Below are 18,577 nucleotides of genomic sequence, written 5' to 3'. Positions count from 1 at the left end.
AAGACCTAACAGGAGGCTAAGGTACACAAGGTCAAGCTTTGCAACTGTCTCTTCTGAATTAGTGATGTTAACTGCATGGTTTTATGAACCATAGCTTTTAAACAGAGACTAACAGTACAAACAAGAGAAAAATCAAGCCACCAGCTACCACCGTACAGCACAACAGAATTAGAAGCTCTGTAAATCTTGCCTGTGTGTTTCTATATCAGCACTTGCAGATGCATACATGCATATAGGTAACACATACACAATCTGGGAGAAGGACTTACACATGTGAATGCACGTGTACACACACACACACACACACACACACACACACACACACACACACACACACACACACACACACGAGCCTGGAGGGAGAGTCCACTCAATATCCAGGAAAAAACATGAACAAGTGAGTAATTCATGAGTTCAAGCTAAAATTGGACAAACAGAACCAACACAGTTATGTCCCAAGTGCAGAAGAAAGGGGCTGTTCTCCCGAAGCCTGCTGTAGTGGGCGGGGCCCTGCCAGTGAACGAACAGATCAACAATGTTCTCTGAAGAACAAAAGGAAATGCTTGCAAGGAAGGAGTAAGAGCTAAAAATAGCTCGCCTGCTTACAAATTTCCCAAAAGTCAGCCATGCTGTGTCTCTGGGAACCCTTTGGGCAACATCATTTAAATATTTTTCACATGAAGGGGAAAAAAAAACCCCACAACACCAACAACCCTACCAATTTCAAAAGCTCATTTTCCAGCAAACAACAGATTCACCAAGCTAAAGGAGCCCACAGTCAGCATGCACAGGGAAATGGAGATCTGGGCTCTGCAGTGTGAGGGGGCCTCGAGCGCAGGACTGTGGAGGGGCTGCCCTGTCCCTCGTTATCAAGCACACCGCTTCCCAGGTTTTAACTAGAGTCCTACAGTAAGTCTCTACAGAGTTCTCAGCATGATCGGTTTGGGGATGCTGAAAATGATCGTTAGGGAGCATGAAAGCTGGCGAAGCTCATCTGTCTCCCGGATAGGACTAAGTACTATGCCGCCCCACAGAACAGTCCAACAGGCGGTCACAGCACGCTTGCTGCAGAGAAGGTTTTGACCATAGAAGCCTAAAAAAACAAGGTTAGCTTAGATTAGATTTTGAGAGGAATAAAGTTACCTAAATATGAGATTTTTTTTTCTTTCTTTAAGACCTACTTTATGAGTGTGCACTCCACGCATGCCGGTGCCCATGGAAGCTACAACAGGGGTCAGATCTCGCGGAACTGTAGCTACAGATGGTTATAAGCTGTCATAGGAATGTAGGGAACTCTGCAAGAGTAACTTTTTTTTAAACTACTGAGCCATCATCTATCTGTCCAGCCCTAAATATAAGCCTTTGCTTTACTGTCTCTCAAACAGACATTAGGCTGTATTCCAGTACAGATTTAAAACCTGTGTCTTGCTGACGTAGAGACTAAATTTAAAACTTAACACACTAGAGTAAAACGACACAAAGTTAAATTTGTCATGTGCACTCTTACAAGATTTAAAGGCCAAAGAATTGTGGGTTATTATTGTGTAATTAAGAGGCCAGCCCCTTCTACTGGTCAGGACTATGGATCATTTTTTATCATAACAGTAAGTGCAGTGTGCCTGGGATAAATGACAGGCTTCAGGAGAAGCGGCCTGCGCTGACCGGGGCCCACTGTTGACTTAACAGCACAGAGTCCATATCCTAATCTGCGTGATCTACCAGGCCTGCCGCTCATGGAGAAGTTTACTCGATAAGGCAAGGCTCTAAGGGACAAGGGGCTGCTTCTCTATCAGACTTCTCGGATGGATCTCTAGATGGCTGAGAGGTCACAGTTTTATCTTCCCACACATCTAGCCATCATTGTAAAAAAAAAATAGCAGTAATGAAGACATGGGTAACAGTTCATCTTTTGTTAGTCTTTACATCAGTCCTGTAGCTCAAAAGGTCACGGGAAAACCCACACAGTTCAGAGAAGCCTTGACTGTCACAGTGAAACCCATGGGCTCACCTTCAAACTACCTATGCTGTCCTAATTAGGCACTTATTTAAACTGTTCCTTTTTAAATGAAAACAAATGAAAGTTCCGCTTACCCGCAAATGCTGAGGTCAGAGAGTGAACCTGCTCACTATCCCAAGACCCTGGCGGAGCCCATGCCCAGAGGATGCCGCGCTTGAGGTCTGTGCATTGAGGTGTGAGAAAAATGTGCTGTGTGGGGAATCTAACTCAGCTAATCCAAAGATAGTTTCTCTTATGTTCCCCTTGGTCCAGCTTCCATATGTCAGACATAGGAGATAATCAATAACCACCCCCCCTCTCTTTGAGACAGGGTTTCTCTGTGTAACAGCCCTGACTGTCCTGGATCTCTCTTTGTAGACCAGGCTTGCGGAGCAGAGATCTGCCTGCTTCTGCCTTCTAAGTGTTAGATTAAATGGAAAACCTCTCTCTAATAATTAAAAAAATAATAACACGGGGCCTGGAGGATGGTTCAGTGGGTAAGGGGACTTGCTGTTCTTCCAGAGACCAGAGTTCAGTTCCCAGCACCATGTTGGGTGGCTCACAACTGTCTGTAACTCTAGCTCCAAGGGATCTGATGCCCTCTTCTGGTCTCCATTGGCATCCATACTCATAGAAATATAAAAGTAATTTTTTAAAAAGCTAAAATAGTATATATAAAAATTGTAATAAACAAAAGAAATAAGCAAATTTCCAAACAAATATTATACACATTCACACTTTGGTTTATGTTAGTATTTATTCTATGCTAACATATATGTATCCACTTGTACACAAATTAAAAAAACAAAATGAAATACCAAAACAATAAAAGAGAAATCCAGAAAGAAATCATGTCTGATGTCATAGTCACAAACTCTAAAAGGTCACAGGGAAAAGTGAAACTAGACATTCATACTTTGCACTGTCATACTTTGCAACACCAGCTGGAAACCTAGGAAGAAGTCCTTCGGAGCTGTGTGTGGGAACTAAAGTAGAGCACACATCAGCACAGCTGCCTCGAGTGCAGAGCGGGCATCAACTGGGCTGGAGGGCGCAGCGCTGTGAGGAGGGCGTAGCGCTGTGAGGAGGGCGCACTGAGGGTTTGGGCGGCTTTGGCTTCTGCTTCTCATCTCTTAAGTTCTGAGACAATGGCTCCCTACACAGCTCAAGCTGGTCACAAACCCACTATGCAATCCATGCTGGCCTTGAACCTGTGATCTTTCTGTTTCGGGAGTGCTGGGATTACAGGTGTATGATACCTCACCCAGCACATTTTTTTTTCCCTTAGCCTGCCCAATCTGACCCTGCCTTGAGTCGGGTTGCTCTGACCAAGCACCTATATCTAGCCAAGGAGTCATATCTTAATGTGAGTTATGAAAACAACACCTTGCTTCTCTACCATCCCCGGTGTGTAAGTGGCTCACGCTGTTCTTGCTTCTAGAATCAGATTTTGAAGCCACCAGTATCACCTGAGTGAGGCAAAGGCCCTGAGCCTGGTGCTTCCAGTCGCCTTTGGCCGCCTTTCACCCACAGCACCCTGCGTTTTCTTGAACCTCATGGCCTCTGGTCTACTTCTTTTTGCCCCGCTCCCCCGACTTCTTCAGTTTTGGTCCTACAAAGACTGAATTATACATAAACAATTATAAAAATACTAAAAAATATACCAAAAAGAATAATCAAAAGGGACTCTAGTGCAAAATAAAATACTAGCCAGGTGGTGGCGGCACACACCTTTAATTCTAGCTCTTAGTAGGAGGCAAAGGCAAGTGGATCTCTGTGAGCTTGAGGCCAGATTGGTCTACAGAATGAATTCCAGGACAGTCAAGGCTACACAAGAGAAATCCTGTTTTGAAAAGCCAAGAATGAAAGAAAAGAGAAAATACTAAAATATGGTTCTCAGTTTTTTACATATTTAATTTCCCCAATATGCCAGTGACATATTTAAGAGAATTATTAATGTCTCCATTAGGGTCTCACTATGTAGCTCTGACTGTCCTGGAACTCAGAATTTACACTAGGCTAGCCTTGAACTCAGAGATCTGCCTGCCTCTGCCTCTTCAGTGTTGGGATTAAAGGTGTGCACCAGTATGCCAGGCTTGTCTCTATTTTATGAATGGAGAAATGAGAAGGGTTTTGTTTGTTTGGTTTTTTTGTTGTTGTTTGACTTTCTGTTTGTTTTGACAGGGTTTCTGTATAGCCCTGGCTATCCTTTGTAGACCAGTCTGGCCTTGAACTCACAGCAATCTACCTGCCTCTGTGTCCCTGAGTGCTGGGATTATAGGATGTGCTACCATGCCTAGCATCTTTTCTTTTCTTGATAGGGTGGATGGAATTGAACCTACCCCTACATATTTTAATCCAATGTTGTATCACAGCACCAGGGTCCCCTGACAGGTCTGTTTCTCTACAGTGGTGTATAATTTAAATATTAGAAAAGACCGATGGTGTTTAGTGTACAGACTATTTCAGGTCTCATGTGAAGTTTGTCTGACTATATACAGCCCTTTTACTTTTAATTAAGGCTTTATTGTGACTCTTATGTTTATTAAAATAATTGTCTCTTTATAGTTCACAACTCATGACTGTTTTTAACATACAGCCAACATGAGTGAAAACTGTTGAGAGCATTACTCTTCAATTCTGTAGAAGTTCAAAAGGCCAGGGATACAGAGAGTACCAACCATGAAACAGGGACAGATACTGGCACTGCCTCTCCTGATGGGTATCTTCCAAATTACTGACCTGGTGCAGTACACACAGAAAAACACAGTGAAACTCAAGTACCTGATGACGACACAGTAAACAATGAACTGGGGCACCCACATGCCTGAAAACTGGAAGTTCCTGCACACATATTTAAATATTACCATGACAAGCCCCAGTGAGCTCCTCTGGCATTCAGCCTGCAGGCTGCTGCAGCGCAGAACACAAACAATGAGGTGTCACATCTTAAATCCAATCTATTGCACATGTATGGCCAAATCAGGCGTGTTAGTGAGCGCACAAGTTGTGAAGCTCACTCAACTGCCACCCGCTTGAGATCAGTACAAAAGGTCTCTAAACTTAAAAGCAGTAGACACACAGATCTGTGTGTCCAGAAGGTGGAAAGCACTGGCTACTGGCTCTAGGCACGAATGCCTCAACACTCCACCATTCTAAAAGGCTGTGTGCCATCTGAGATGATAAAAATAGACATGGTTTTCAAAGACTCATGAAGAGATGGCCAAGCAAAGGATAGTGTCAACTTATTACTCATCAAAAGGACCACAGAGTTTGCTCATGAATGGTTAGCCAAAGGTCTGAGGACTCAAGGGAACTGACTGCTTGAAGAGAGAAACACTAGCTACAGAGAGATGACATAGTGGTTAAGAGCACTGGGTTTCTTTCCAGAGGACCCAGGTTTAATTTCTGGTACCCACGTGGTGTCTCACAATCATTTGTAGTTCTAGGGGGTCTGACACCCTCTTCTGGCTTCTTAGGCACCAGGCACATAGGCAGCAGACAGGCAAAATACACATACATATATAATCGTAGAGTAGGTTAAAAAAAATAGACATCAAGCTGTGATATGAAGCATTACTTCTGTTCCATGTATCAGTTTTCTAATGTCACAGAACATCAATAAAGTATTTTCTAGTGCTAAAGTGACTACCTCAAAGGGTCAAAGGCAATGCCAAATAATATGAATGACAGAGCTGTGGAGAGTGGTCTGAAGAGTATGGCAAGCACAAGAGGACTATGCCCCAAGGGGCTGTACCAGGAGCAGTGTAACCCCACTGGAAGATAACTATTATTTTCATAAATATAAGACGCCGCATTACTTCTTTGTAAAGCTGCCATCAACAGTCAACCCTGAGCAGTCAACTGCTGAATCAGGAGCTCTAAATTTGTCCTTCATCATCCTCTCAGCTGCACGGGCTGTGTGTGTGTTGGGGGGGGGAAGGGGCATCTTCTGAGTTTTTGGATTTCCATCTTACAGTTTTTAGAATGCAAATCTAAGGACATTTTTCTGGAGAAGAATTCAGCTCAAAATAAACAAGACTGGAGAAGATGGCTTGGTGGTTAAAAGTGCTGACTGTTCTTGTAACCGACATGGGTTTGACTCCCAGAACCCACATGGCAGCTCTCAACTGTCTGCAACTCCAATCTGAAGGGGTCTGACGGTCTCACCTGGACCTCATGGGTATTGCATACACATGGTACATATACATACATACATACATCATACATACATACATGCAGGCAAATATCTATACACTTAAAAAATAAGATATATAAATAGATAAATAAAAAGGCCAATCATTCTAAAGGTGGAGCCTTGCTTACACACCCAGACCTTGACTGACTGAATCCATACTGAATCCAATTCAAGTTATAGAAATTTTACTTTTCTAATTTTTTTTTTTCTTTTTAAGATTTATTTATTTATTTATTGTGTATACAGTGCTCTGCCTGCATGTTTATCTGCAGGCCAGAAGAGGGCATCAGATCTCATTATAGATGGTTGTGAGCCACCATGTGGTTGCTGGGAATTGAACTCATGACCTCTGGAAGAGCAGTCAGTGCTCTTAACCACTGAGCCATCTCTCCAGCCCCTACTTTTCTAATTTAATCACAGAAGTATTTTAGAAAAATGGAAAGCTGAGCTATCATAATTCAAGAGTACAGGACACAGAAAGGATAATGAAAGAAGTTCAAAACTGACAAACATCTGTGGAACTCCAGGGTTGGGAGAACCAACTTTAACACCATCTATGGCATTTAAGATTATCCTGAAAGATTTCTCTTCTTTGTGTAGCGTTTGGGCTTACATGTCTAGACAGTCTTCTGTTGTATTTCCTAGTTTATTTAAAAATAACCCCCTACCACTACCGTGTGTGTGTGTGTGTGTGTGTGTGTGTGTGTGTGTGTGTGTGTGTGTGTTGGGAACTGAGCCCAAGACCATGGCATGTTAATCATTTAACTACTTTGAACTCACAGCAATCCTCCTGCTTCAGCTTCATGCATGCTGGGATTACAAGTGTGAGTGCTACAGGTAGCCCTAGGCCTTTTTGTTTGTTGTCTGTCTGTCTGTCTGTCTGTCTCTTCCTCTCTCTCTCTCTAAAAATAGGAACATATAGAGGCACGAGAATAAATAGATATGCTGGAAAAACTAGTTCTAAGTAATTTATTTCACTCATTATAGTTGATATGTGTGTGTGATGTGTGACCATGTGTGTGGCTGAAAAAAAAAGTATCAGTGGATAAGCACAGAGGCTTCAGATTTAGAAAACTATCTCTTTATTCCGCTATCAGTATATTTAAAACATTAGGTTAAGTAACTGGAGGTTAATAATGGAAACAGTAACAAGTTTATAACATAAACCAAACAATGGTTTGGGCACAGTTAAGTGGTTAAATGATTCCATTCAGTTTGGAATAAGTAGCTTTTATTTTTTACTGGCTGTGGAACCCAGGGCCAGACTAAGGTAAACACAGTCTTTCTGCTGTGGATATAATGTAGTGGCTTCCTTGGCCTAATCATGAAGCCCTGGATTTAACCAATAGCCCTGAAAAAAACAAAACAAAATATAAAACAACCCGTGCACCACTATCACTGGAGACTGTGCCAGGAGGGAGTCCAAGGCCAGCTGGGCTATACAGTATTAGAGTTTGTCTCCAAAGAAAGAATAAAATAAAATAAAATAAAATAAAATAAAATAAAATAAAATAAAATGAAGACAGAAATCTCTCTCCTGGCCTGGGGAGGCAGCTCAGCTGTCAAAGTACTGGCTAGATAGGTATGGGGCTTTAGTTCAAACCCCAGAATCCACCTTAAAAAGCCAGTGTGGTAGTGTATGCTTGGGTTGGTTTTTGGGGGTTGCTCCTTAGTGAGTCCCAGGTCTCAGGGAGACCAAACAAGGTGGACAGCTTATGAAGAACAATAGATGCTGACCTCTGGCCTCAACACACGCGAACACATACACATTACACACACACACACACACACACACACACACACACACACACACACACACACACACACACACCAATCACTTTTCAATTGTGGCCCTAAAGAAATCCCTTTCAATCTATTGCAAATATCTTTTTCACGGAGACATCCTGTATGCAGTCATTTAGTTTTTGTTAGGCTCTCAAGTAGCCCAAGATAACCTTGAACTTGCTATGTAGCCAAGGCTGGTTTTGAACTCCTGATCTTTCTGCCTCTTTCCCAGGTGTAGGTTTACATTTAGCATGCTACCACACCTAGCTCTGCATGGCTGCATTACTTGTGATTTTAATTTGAGGCTACTCAGCAGTAGAAAAGGAATAAAGGTTCAAGGTAGCCGAAAGCCACTGTTGTTTCTCCACAAGCAGACAATATACAACTGGAAGCAACTGGTGGATTTGCTGTGGAAAAACCTCTGCTCACCTGTGCGCAAATCTGATGCATGACGTGGCCAAACTCGTGGAAATATGTCCGCACCTCATCGTGTCTCAGCAGAGAGGGCCGGCCTGCTACAGGCTGTGAGAAGTTGACCACCAGGGCGGCCACAGACATCATCCGGCTGCCATCGGGGAGAAGGCAGCCTGGCTGGAGGCCAAAGCAGGCCGCATGGTTATATTTTCCTTCCCTGGGAGACAGGAACACACAGAACTGTGAAATGGACACTTCTTTAGCAAAAACATGTTAGGGCGTCTTTCAGGCATTAAGTCATACTTGACACCAGAAGACACGTTCCTGGTCCCCTGTGTCTTCCCCCCCCCCCCCCGCCCCCATGGATGCCATTCAAAGGAAAGGAAAAACAAAACAAAACAAAATGTTACTATTCAGATGCATAAAATTGGACAGGGAATCTTGAGACCACAGCAGTGAGATCCCAGCTTTTCCGGTGTCACCACAGAACTGCTGTGGAAGGGCAGCCAACAAACCCACAATCCACACGGGAGCTTCCACAGAGCAAGGTGGGGAAACACGTCCTGCCCCACTGGGGCAGCCACTGGGCTCCATAGCAAGAGGACACTTCAGCCACTGTTAAACTGTAAACGTTCGGTGCTGGGCTGGAAAAAACACGGAGGCACGGGGCTGCACGCAAGGGAAAAGCAGCATCGCTTGCAGTATCAGACATGACACAGAAAACGGGGATGGCATGACACCCCAAGGACAGCATCGGTGGGAGAAAGGCTACGAAGCATCACTTAGATGCTTTTTCATTTGTCTCCTACAGACCTTAACAGCCCCCAAGAAGAAGGAATACACCATGTGCTCAGACTGACAGCTGTAGGTGAGGCAGGACCAGGCCCCGTTTTTGAGCACAGGACACAGAGGCTACTCTGGTAGTGCTGGCCAGGTGTGCTGGTACATACCAGTGACCCCAGGTATCCAGGAGCTTGGTTTCAGACCGAGGTACTTAGTGACACCCTGTCTCAGGAAAAGAAGATGGGCCAAAACAACAAACAACAAAGGAGAGACTGGTGCTGGATCACAGTAACAGAGATTTCCCACCCGCAACCAGGCTCGTAAGCACCCGATGAGGAAGCATGGCAGCCTGCTGCTTCTAGAGAGCATGGATAAAGAGCCGCTCTGGAGCAGAGCACAGAGACGTAGTGAGAATCTAGAACAAGGGGAAGCCCTTAGCACAGAGAGGTTAATCAAGGCAGCGGAGGCTCCGGAACCCTCCTGACTACTAAATGAACCAATATCCCACATCAAAAACCCAGCATAGGGCTAGAGAGATGGCTCAGCAGTTAAGAGCACTGTCTACTCTTCCAGAGGTCCTGAGTTCAATTACCAGAACCCATGGTGGCTCACAACCATCCATACCTTCTAACGCCCTCTTCTGGAGTGCAGATGTACACGCAGAGAGAGCACTATCATACATAAAATAAATAAATTTTATTTAATTTATTATTATTATTTTTATTTTTGGGTTTTTTGAGACAGGATTTCTCTGTGTAGACTTGGCTGTCCTGGACTCGCTTTGTAGACCAGGCCTCAAACTCACAGCGATCCACCTGCCTCTGCCTCCTGAGTGCTAGGATTACAGGTGTGCACCACCGTGCCTGGCATAATAAAATTTAAAAATCTTAAAAATAAAAGATCTGGGGCCCTTCGTGGGAGGAGTTATTTGTTTTTTAACTGAAAATTAAAGACTTTTTCAAATTTTCTAAATCTCAGAGAGGCTTTAATCTTCTTTGCTTTTTACTTATAATTTATCTTAAAATTATTTTTATTATTTATGTTTTTAGTTGTGGTACATGTGCAGGTGCCTGTGGGGGCCAGAAGGTGACACAACTCCGGGACCTGGAATTACAGGGAGCCGTGAGCTGCCTGATGTGGGTGCTGGGAAGTGAACTCTGGTCCTCTGGAAGAGTATCAAGTGCGCTTAACCCCTATGCCATCTCTCTAGGTCCTGTTCTTTTTTCTTTTGGAGATTTTATTTTTATTTTATGATTGTTTGCCTGTGTGTATGTCTGTGAACTACATGTGTGCAGTAAAGGCTGTTGGAGCCCTGGAGACTGAAATTATAGAGCAACCATATGGGAGGGAGCTGGGTCCTCAGTAAGAATAGCCAGTGCTCTCAACTGCTGAGGGCCTGTCCAGCCCAGGTCTTTTCCTTTTTAAGAATAAACCTTTAAACCCAGCACTCAGGAGGCAGAGGCAGGAAAATCTCTGTGAGTTCAAGGCCAGCCTGGTCTGCAAAGTGAGCTTAAGGGCAGCCAGGGCTACACAGAGAAACTCTGTCTCAAAAACAACAATAGCAATCCCAAACAAACAAAAACTAAATTTAGTTAATTTAAAAATTATTTTTATTCTGAAATTGTCTTTTCATGTTATGTTTGTGAAGTAATAGACTAAAAGTCCTTACCGTTGCAGTTTATGTTAGAATCGTAAGATTTTGTTTGGGAATCTCAGCATTTGATGAATAAAAATAAAATGTGCTTAAGAAAAAACAAAAAACAAAACCCACAAGCCGTTAAAGAATCTACTCTGAATATTGCTCCTGAGTCAGGCAAGTAAAGTAATTCATCTATATTTTACCTTTATGCAAATACTGGCAGAAAACAAGTATGAGCTCGGTCATTATCCTCAACAGATTACTCTGTGTTCTCCACTAAATTTCTGGTAGCAATGAGCAGATCTCTCATATGCAACAAGGCAAGTATGTTGGCAGAGACACGGTAGGATGGGAGGACTTTGTCCCTTGGACGTGTGTTTGGAGACAGGCGTAGGGCACTGTACTGTTCAAAGACTTCCTGCTTTAAATTCTATTCGTGTGCATGTGCGTGTGCGTGCATGTGCACGTGGGTGGCTCCTATGTGGAGACTGGAGCACACCTCTCAGGAGCCAGTCCTCTCCTGCCACCTTGTGGGATTTGGGGATCAAACTCAGCTTGTCAGGCCCGAGTGTAAGCACTTTTACCCACTAACTCATCCTGCTGGCCCAAAGGATTACCCTCTTAAATACTCACATAAGTGTGCCTGGTGTGTGTGTGTGTGTAACTTGCAAGACTCAGTTATCTTCTTCCACGATGGCTCTTGGGAATCAAACTCATGTTGTCAGCCTTGGTGGCAAGCACCTTTACCCATGGAGCTCTCACTGGCTCTTCCTGGGAGAGCTTTTTCAAAAAGCTCTGGGGTAGCCCAGGTGCTAAAGGGCACCTATGCCACCAAATGGATCACAGTTCAGTCTCCCTCTGAGCATCCACGGCCAGTGGATCCCTCACCTACAGTGTGCTGAGGGAGGGAGGGCCATGATTCTTTTTGGTTTGTTAAGTAAAATCTGTTGGTAACCACAAAATGTTAGGTTTGTTTTAGAAAGTAGCCCAAGGAGGAAAAGACCCAAATCATTTGTGTCCGATGCCATACGTGGAATTGATAGTTACACACTTCAAACAGTAATATTTGGAACTTCATCCATGATTAAGTGGTTGGGACATTAAGTCCTTACGCACAGGTGACCCTGCGAAGGGCTTTGAAGAATGAGCGTCTCAAGGAGCCTCAGTCTGCCGGAACATTTGCCTCCATGTGATTAACAGCAAAGATTTTGCTATTTCTACATTGTGCTGGCTCTCAGAAAGACTGAGGGCCGAGAATAGTCACAGACGACAGGGGATTGACTGGCAGACAGATTATCTAGGTTACAAACACTCTGGGGTGAATTTTAAATTAAGTAAATACAGTAGATGGTGATGTTAGCTAATGCTTATTCAAAACTTACTATATGGGCTGGGAGTTAGTTCAGATGCCTCTCTGGCCTGGCACATGCAAAACACACACACACACACACACACACACACACACACACACACACACACTTGTTTTTGCAGAGAACTCAGCTATGTGCCGATATGAATGTTATGAACCAATTTAATCTTCACAATAATCCACAAAGCAGTGCCCTTTCATGTTTCCAGCAAAGCAGCAGCAAGGGATGAAGGCGGACATTCTAGCTTCAGGGCCTTTTCTGAGACAGAGTTTCTCTCTGTGTAGCCCTGGCTGTTCTGGAACTCGCTCTGTAGGCCAGGCTGGCCTCAAGACTCACAGGGATCCACCTGCCTCTGCCTCCTGAGTGCTGGGATTACAGGCGTGTGTCACCACAGCCAGGCAAGAGCCTACCTCTTAACCCCTGCGCTACCTACCTACCCATCACATGTAGGGAACGTGCAAGGGAGGAGTCAGGCTGCTGCTAACAGCCAATCCAGTACCTTGGATAGAGGTCCAGGTAGAACTGTCCCAGCACTTCTCCAGTACTTTTATCCTTCACAGTGTAAAGTGAAACGCTCTTACTCCACACATGAGCATCGGCCACTTGCTCAAATGAAAGTCCCAACAGCTCCTGGTAGATGCTTAGCAAGCCCTCGGTGACCACCTCGATGGGGAAGTACTCCTTGAGGGACTCCTGGTCCACCGAGTACTGGAGCTCCTCTGTCTGGGTCATGTAGTAATGTAGGTCCCACGCGTTGATTTTCCCGTCGTATTCCAAACCCTGCTCTTCACACTCCTTCTTCTTCAGGCTCAAAATAAACTCCCGTTCTGCCTCACCCAAGGGTTTTAATTTCTGGCTTAAGTCATCTGTGAGGGAAACGGCCAAGTTAGTGATGCATGCTCGGGAGCAAGCGTATTCACAAGTCCTGTCGGTTTTGTACATGATCAGTCAGAGGGAAACAGCAGAGCAGGAAAGAGCACTGGACCGGGCGGGGCTTTCTCTCCAGAGAGGTTTAGTTGGTAACCCTTTCTCCCCTTGTCTTTCATACCACCAAACCCAGCCACAGTTTACTTCCAACGGTAACAATGGTGAAGCCTGTCGCCAGAACTCAGCAAGGCTGTGTTCCTAAAACAACAAGTCCTGCGACCTGCAGGCAGCATCCTCTAGAAATGCTCTGCACAGCTGACCATGGGTCTGGCCTGCCTTTCATGCTGAAGGAGGAGGAAGGCTTGGAGGTGGCAGCTTTAGATTTTAGCTGGAGAAACTGATGGCCACCGCAATTTACGTACTGTAGGCAAATTCTGATTATTTGCTTTTTAAAAAGTTGATTAAATGAGTAAGCTATTTTGCATTTCTTTGTGCATTGCATTTCGTAATTTGTTAACTATATTAAGATAAAGATGAGCTCGGGTCTGTATTGGACACAGGTTAGAGGCAGTGCAAAGGTCTGTGTGGGATGGTGGCAGCTATCCAATGAACACTGTGAAGAGAGGAAAAAACCTCAGGAAGATCAGAGAAACACAGTTGTCACTAGGCCTGAGGAGGCCATGTGAAGACAGGCAGCACAAGGCCAGCCAGAGAGCGTGCCACCTTACAGAACTGAGTTAATGCGGTGGCTGCTGGGGAGACCTTCAGCGTGGGCCGTCACCACTACAGAGAGCATTCTCCGCCAACCTGAGAAAGACCCGAGCTGAACCTCCTCCTGGACAGCACCAGCCCTCACAGCAGTTACCTGCTCCCATCTCTGCTCTCTCCACCAAGCAGAGGCTCCAGGGAAGGAGGCTGTCTTACAGTGTCTGTACCTCTACCATTTAGCATGTCACCTTCTACCTCCTAAAACAAGGCAGTGATAGCAAATGGCTCCTGAATGCACAAATGACTTGTAGGATTTGATGAGTTGTATGCCACTGACGGAGCACCCTTTGTAAGTTATACATGGCTCTGCCATATATACAGGGAAACCATGACATGACTACTGAGAAAAAGTAGTAGAGTGAGTTTTAGGCTAAAAGCTGATTTCTTAACCTATTTTTTTTCTTTGGTTTATTGAGCCAGGGTCTCACACTGTGGCTCTCTGACTTGGTACTTGCTGCATAACCCAGGTTGGCCTCAAATTCATGCCATTTTCCTGTGTCAGCCCCAACTGCTTGGATTACAGGTGTGTGCCACCAAGCTCAAATTTTAACCCATTAATAACCAGTTGCAACTTGATTCACTAATAAAAGGCTATTAAAGCTATATACTGACATGTTGTTGGAGGGGGAAAAGTACTCTGAATATCATTTAAGAGCTTGTGCTAGGTGTGGTAGCGTGTGCTTTAATCCCAGTAAGTGGGAGGCAGAGCACATGTCTATGTATCCTCTGTGTGCATGTGTGCTCACATGTGTGGGATGGTGCATTTGTGCATGTGCGGTAACATTTGTTATCTCCTCGGTCACTCTACTACACCGTATTTATTGAAGCAGAGTCTCTCAACTGAACCTTGCTTGTTACTTGTCTAGCTAACGTGGTTGCCCTAAGGACACCCTGCCTCCAGCGCAGGGATTCCAGGTGGCCCCTGCCTGCCTGGCTTTTACAAGCACTGTAGGGATTTGTTTCCAGCCCTCTTCTTTGCTCAGTAGGCCCTTTATTCACTGAACCATCATCTTGTATCAGAAACCTTAGCTGTCACTACTGTTTTCTTTCTGAGTCAAGGTCTCATTATGCAGCTTTGGCTGGTCTTGAACTCACAAAGCAGATCAGGCTGGCCTTGAACTCACAGAGATCTGTCTGCATGCTGGGAATAAAGGCATGTGCCACAAGGCCCAGGCAATCCTAGTTTTTAAAAAGCTTTATGAAAAAAGACTTAAAATGAATGTGACTACAGTAATTAGGTAGCACTCTTGAAGCACTCTGTATTAAAAGTGGACTTTGGTGAGTAAAGTGCCATTTTTTGTTTATGTATGTTGCTTTCATTTTATACCATCTCTTCCGCTTATTTCATACAAGTCCACCAGAGTATAGTATCCAACACCCAGTGGCAGTGAGTAAAGGCAATGAGCCAACAGTCTATTAGTCCACGCCTACCAAATGTCATGTAGTAGGCACAGAGTCAACGCCCTAACAACGTATGAGACAAAGACTCCAGCAGCCATAAGAACTGTGAGTTTATGATCAATACCCTTCTCCTGAAACCAGGCTGTTCACGATGGTGCCCAGCTAAGGCTAGCGTTAAGGTGACACTATGCAGTAAGATGGTACAGGGTACAGGAGAGAAAAAGCATCCAACTGACCCTAAATAAAGGACTGACCTAGGAAGGCTGACACACGGCTTGTGCTCTTTGCAGTGTTCAGTTCAAGGACAAAGTCAGCATGGGTGTTATAGCCCAGCAATCTGGCCACTTGTGCTCGCAGCGGGAGGAGCTGTTGCAGAATTGCGGTGTTTTCCTAGTAACAAGACAACAAAAACAGAAGAAAACGATCAAGAGGATGCCAAGCATCATAAGAGCAGTCCCTGCATCTGTGAGGTCGTCTCAGACCATCCCAACCATGGCTTCCATCTCAGCGACAAGAAAACTTGAAAATGTGGTATGTTATTCCTGAAATAATTTATGACATTTTATTCTTTGGAGACAGCTGTAAGTTCTTCATAAACTATGGCGAATGTAAACTCAGAGCAAAAATATGCTTTATGAACCACTGTGATTTCTCACCTATTTTCAATTACATAATAGTTACAACTCAAATACTCATAGTTACAATTTTCTGATGTGTTTGTGGCAAATTATACACAGCATAAAGTTTACCATCTTAACCACACCACTTAGCCTTGCTTTTCTATATCCACACATGGAAAACAATAGATGCTAAGGATGCAGAGCAACTGGAACCTTGTGCATTGTTGATGAGAATGTAAAATGTTCAGTGATTCTTCAGAAGTTATACAGAGATGGGCTGAGAATAAAGTGCTCGCCTGAGCCGGGCGTGGTGGCGCATGCCTTTAATCCCAGCACTCGGGAGGCAGAGGCAGGCGGATCGCTGTGAGTTCGAGGCCAACCTGGTCTACAAAGTGAGTCCAGGACAGTCAAGGCTAACACAGAGAAACCCTGCCTCGAAAAACCAAAAAAAAAAAAAAAAAAAAAAAAAAAAAAAAAAAAGTGCTCGCCTGACATTTATGAAGCCTGAGGTCTGAGCCCTAGTTCCACATACACCAGGCGTGGTGGCGCACGCCTTTAATCCCAGCACTCGGAGGCAGAGGCAGGCAGATGTCTGCAGGTTCAAGGCCAGCCTGGTCTACAGAGCGAGTCCAGGACAGTCAGGGCTACACAGAGAAACCCTGTCTCGAAACAAAAACAAAACTAAACAACAACAACAAAGAACCGAGAGCACACACACACAATAGACATCTCCAGATACCTGTGTTCAAAGCACTGCCACGCAATAGTAAAGCCATGGAAACAACACAAGTACCCAGGGACAGAAGACTGGATCAAGAAAATGTGGTGCACCTATACAGCGACATACAATTCATCCTTGAAAAGGGAGGGCATCTGACACGCTTCAGTGTGTACGCCTTTATGACACTATGCTAAGTAAACGTGAGTCACAAGATACATGTGAGTTTCTCACAGCCACTAAGTTTCCAGGCATGGACAGCAGAGCATCGAATGGGGACTTAGCTCGTGATGAACGCAGGTTCAGTGAGAGATTGTGAAAAGGTCTGTGAGCAGGTGTTGGTGATGGTTCAAGAACATTGTACATAAGCTTAATTTACATGCTACTGTCTGAAGGTCCCTCTAGTATGTTAAAAACGAATTTGTACTGTGCAGTCCTAAGAGATGGGACCTTTTAGCGCTACCTTCACTAACTGATCGGTGGCCTACAAGAGAGCTGAAGAAACCACCTTAGGCACTTTTTGCCCTGTTCCCCTGTGATTAAAAGTCTTTCCTTTTTTCAAGTGAGCACATAGCATCTTGAATTTCCTGCCCTCAAAATCATAAAAAATAAATCTGTTTATGTTACCTAGCCTATAGTATTTGTTTAAATAGCAGAAATAGAAGAACATACTATGGTATTTTACATTTAAAATAGTTTTTATAGGCTTTTCCTCAACATATTTTCTATTTGGTACCAAAATATTCTGAAACAATGCACACACGCATGCATGCACACTTATCTGTTTTGCTTCTTTTTGAGAAGCAAAAAATGTAGCCCTGACACGCCTGGAACTCACTACCCCAAGTGATAGCTTCAGAATCATAGAAAATTTACTTTAAAAGAAAAAAGTAGGGCTGGAGAAATAGCTTAGAGGAGAGGAGCACTGGCTATTTTTCCAAAGGTCTTGAGTTCAATTCCCAGCAACCACACGGTGGCTCATAGCCATTTATAGTGAGATCTGGTGTCCTAGTCTGATGTGCAGGTGTACATGCAGGCAGAACACAGTATACATAATACATAAATAAATCTTTTTTTTGTTTTTTTGTTTTGTTTTGTTTGTAACAGCTCTGGGTGTCCTGGAACTCACTTTGTAGACCAGGCTGGCTTTGAACTCACAGAGATCCACCTGCCTCTGCTTCCCAAGTGCCTGGCAATAAATAAATAAATCTTTAAAATAGAAAAAAAAAGTAATTTTTTAAAAAGTGTAGTCAAGTATGGTGGCACATGCCTTTAATCCCAGCACTTGGGAGGCAGAGGCAGGTGGATATTTGTGAGTTCGAGGCCAGCCTGGTCTACAAGTGAGTCCAGGACAGCCAAGTCTACACAGAGAAACCCTGTCTCGAAAAACAAACAAACAAACAAAAAGTATTTTATTTTTATGTATGAGTGTTTTGCTTGCATATTTATGTGCATTGTATCTGTGCCTGGTGCTTGAGGGGTCCCAATGGGTCATCAGATTTCCTGGTGCTGGATTAACTTAGGGTTGTGAGATACCATGTGGATGCTGAGAACCAAATCTGGGTCCTCTGCTACCACAGTAACTGTTCCTGAGTACTGAGACATCTCTTCAGCTCTGGAAAAGTAATTCGTATAATGTCAAAGAAATTATTAATCCCAACAATCAAGTTAGCAAATTATTTATGAACCAATTTCTTTTTGTTTATATACAAAATTTTAAATAATTTACTTGTGTGTATGTGGTAAGTAATATGTGCACACCGAAGAATGTTTGTGGCGGCTGAGGACAACTCTCTGAATCCAGGCTCTGGCCTCCACTCTGTTGAGGCAGGGTCTCTCCTGTTTCTACTGCTGCCCTGCATACCTGGCTAACTGGTCCATGAGCTTCCAGGTGATTCTCCTGCATCAGCCTCCCATCTCACCGTAAGACTGCTGGGATCACACGTGTGCCTCTGCAGCTGTTTTTGTGTGGGTCATCATGCTTGCACAGCTAGGACCTTTTTGCCCACCAAGCCATT

General features: G+C 44.1%; 1 protein-coding gene across 3 annotated transcripts in view; it reads right to left on the bottom strand.

The window, feature by feature from the left end:
* Positions 1-18,577, bottom strand: part of NLN (neurolysin) — an 80,298-nt gene that overhangs the window by 16,900 nt on the left and 44,821 nt on the right. For all 3 annotated transcript variants that reach the window (XM_084800753.1, XM_084800752.1, XM_084800751.1), the window contains exons 7-9: positions 15,476-15,611; positions 12,685-13,051; positions 8,409-8,610 (exon numbers count right to left, since the gene is read on the bottom strand). In XM_084800753.1, the coding sequence (XP_084656879.1) occupies positions 8,409-8,610; positions 12,685-13,051; positions 15,476-15,611 (705 nt within the window). The remainder of the gene's footprint in view (positions 1-8,408; positions 8,611-12,684; positions 13,052-15,475; positions 15,612-18,577) is intronic.

This window comes from Acomys minous (genome assembly GCF_964271855.1).
Source record: "Acomys minous genome assembly, chromosome: 11".
NCBI lineage: Eukaryota > Metazoa > Chordata > Mammalia > Rodentia > Muridae > Acomys > Acomys minous.
The sequence above is the reverse complement of the archived record's forward strand: the minus strand, read 5'-3'. Positions and strand labels throughout refer to the sequence as shown.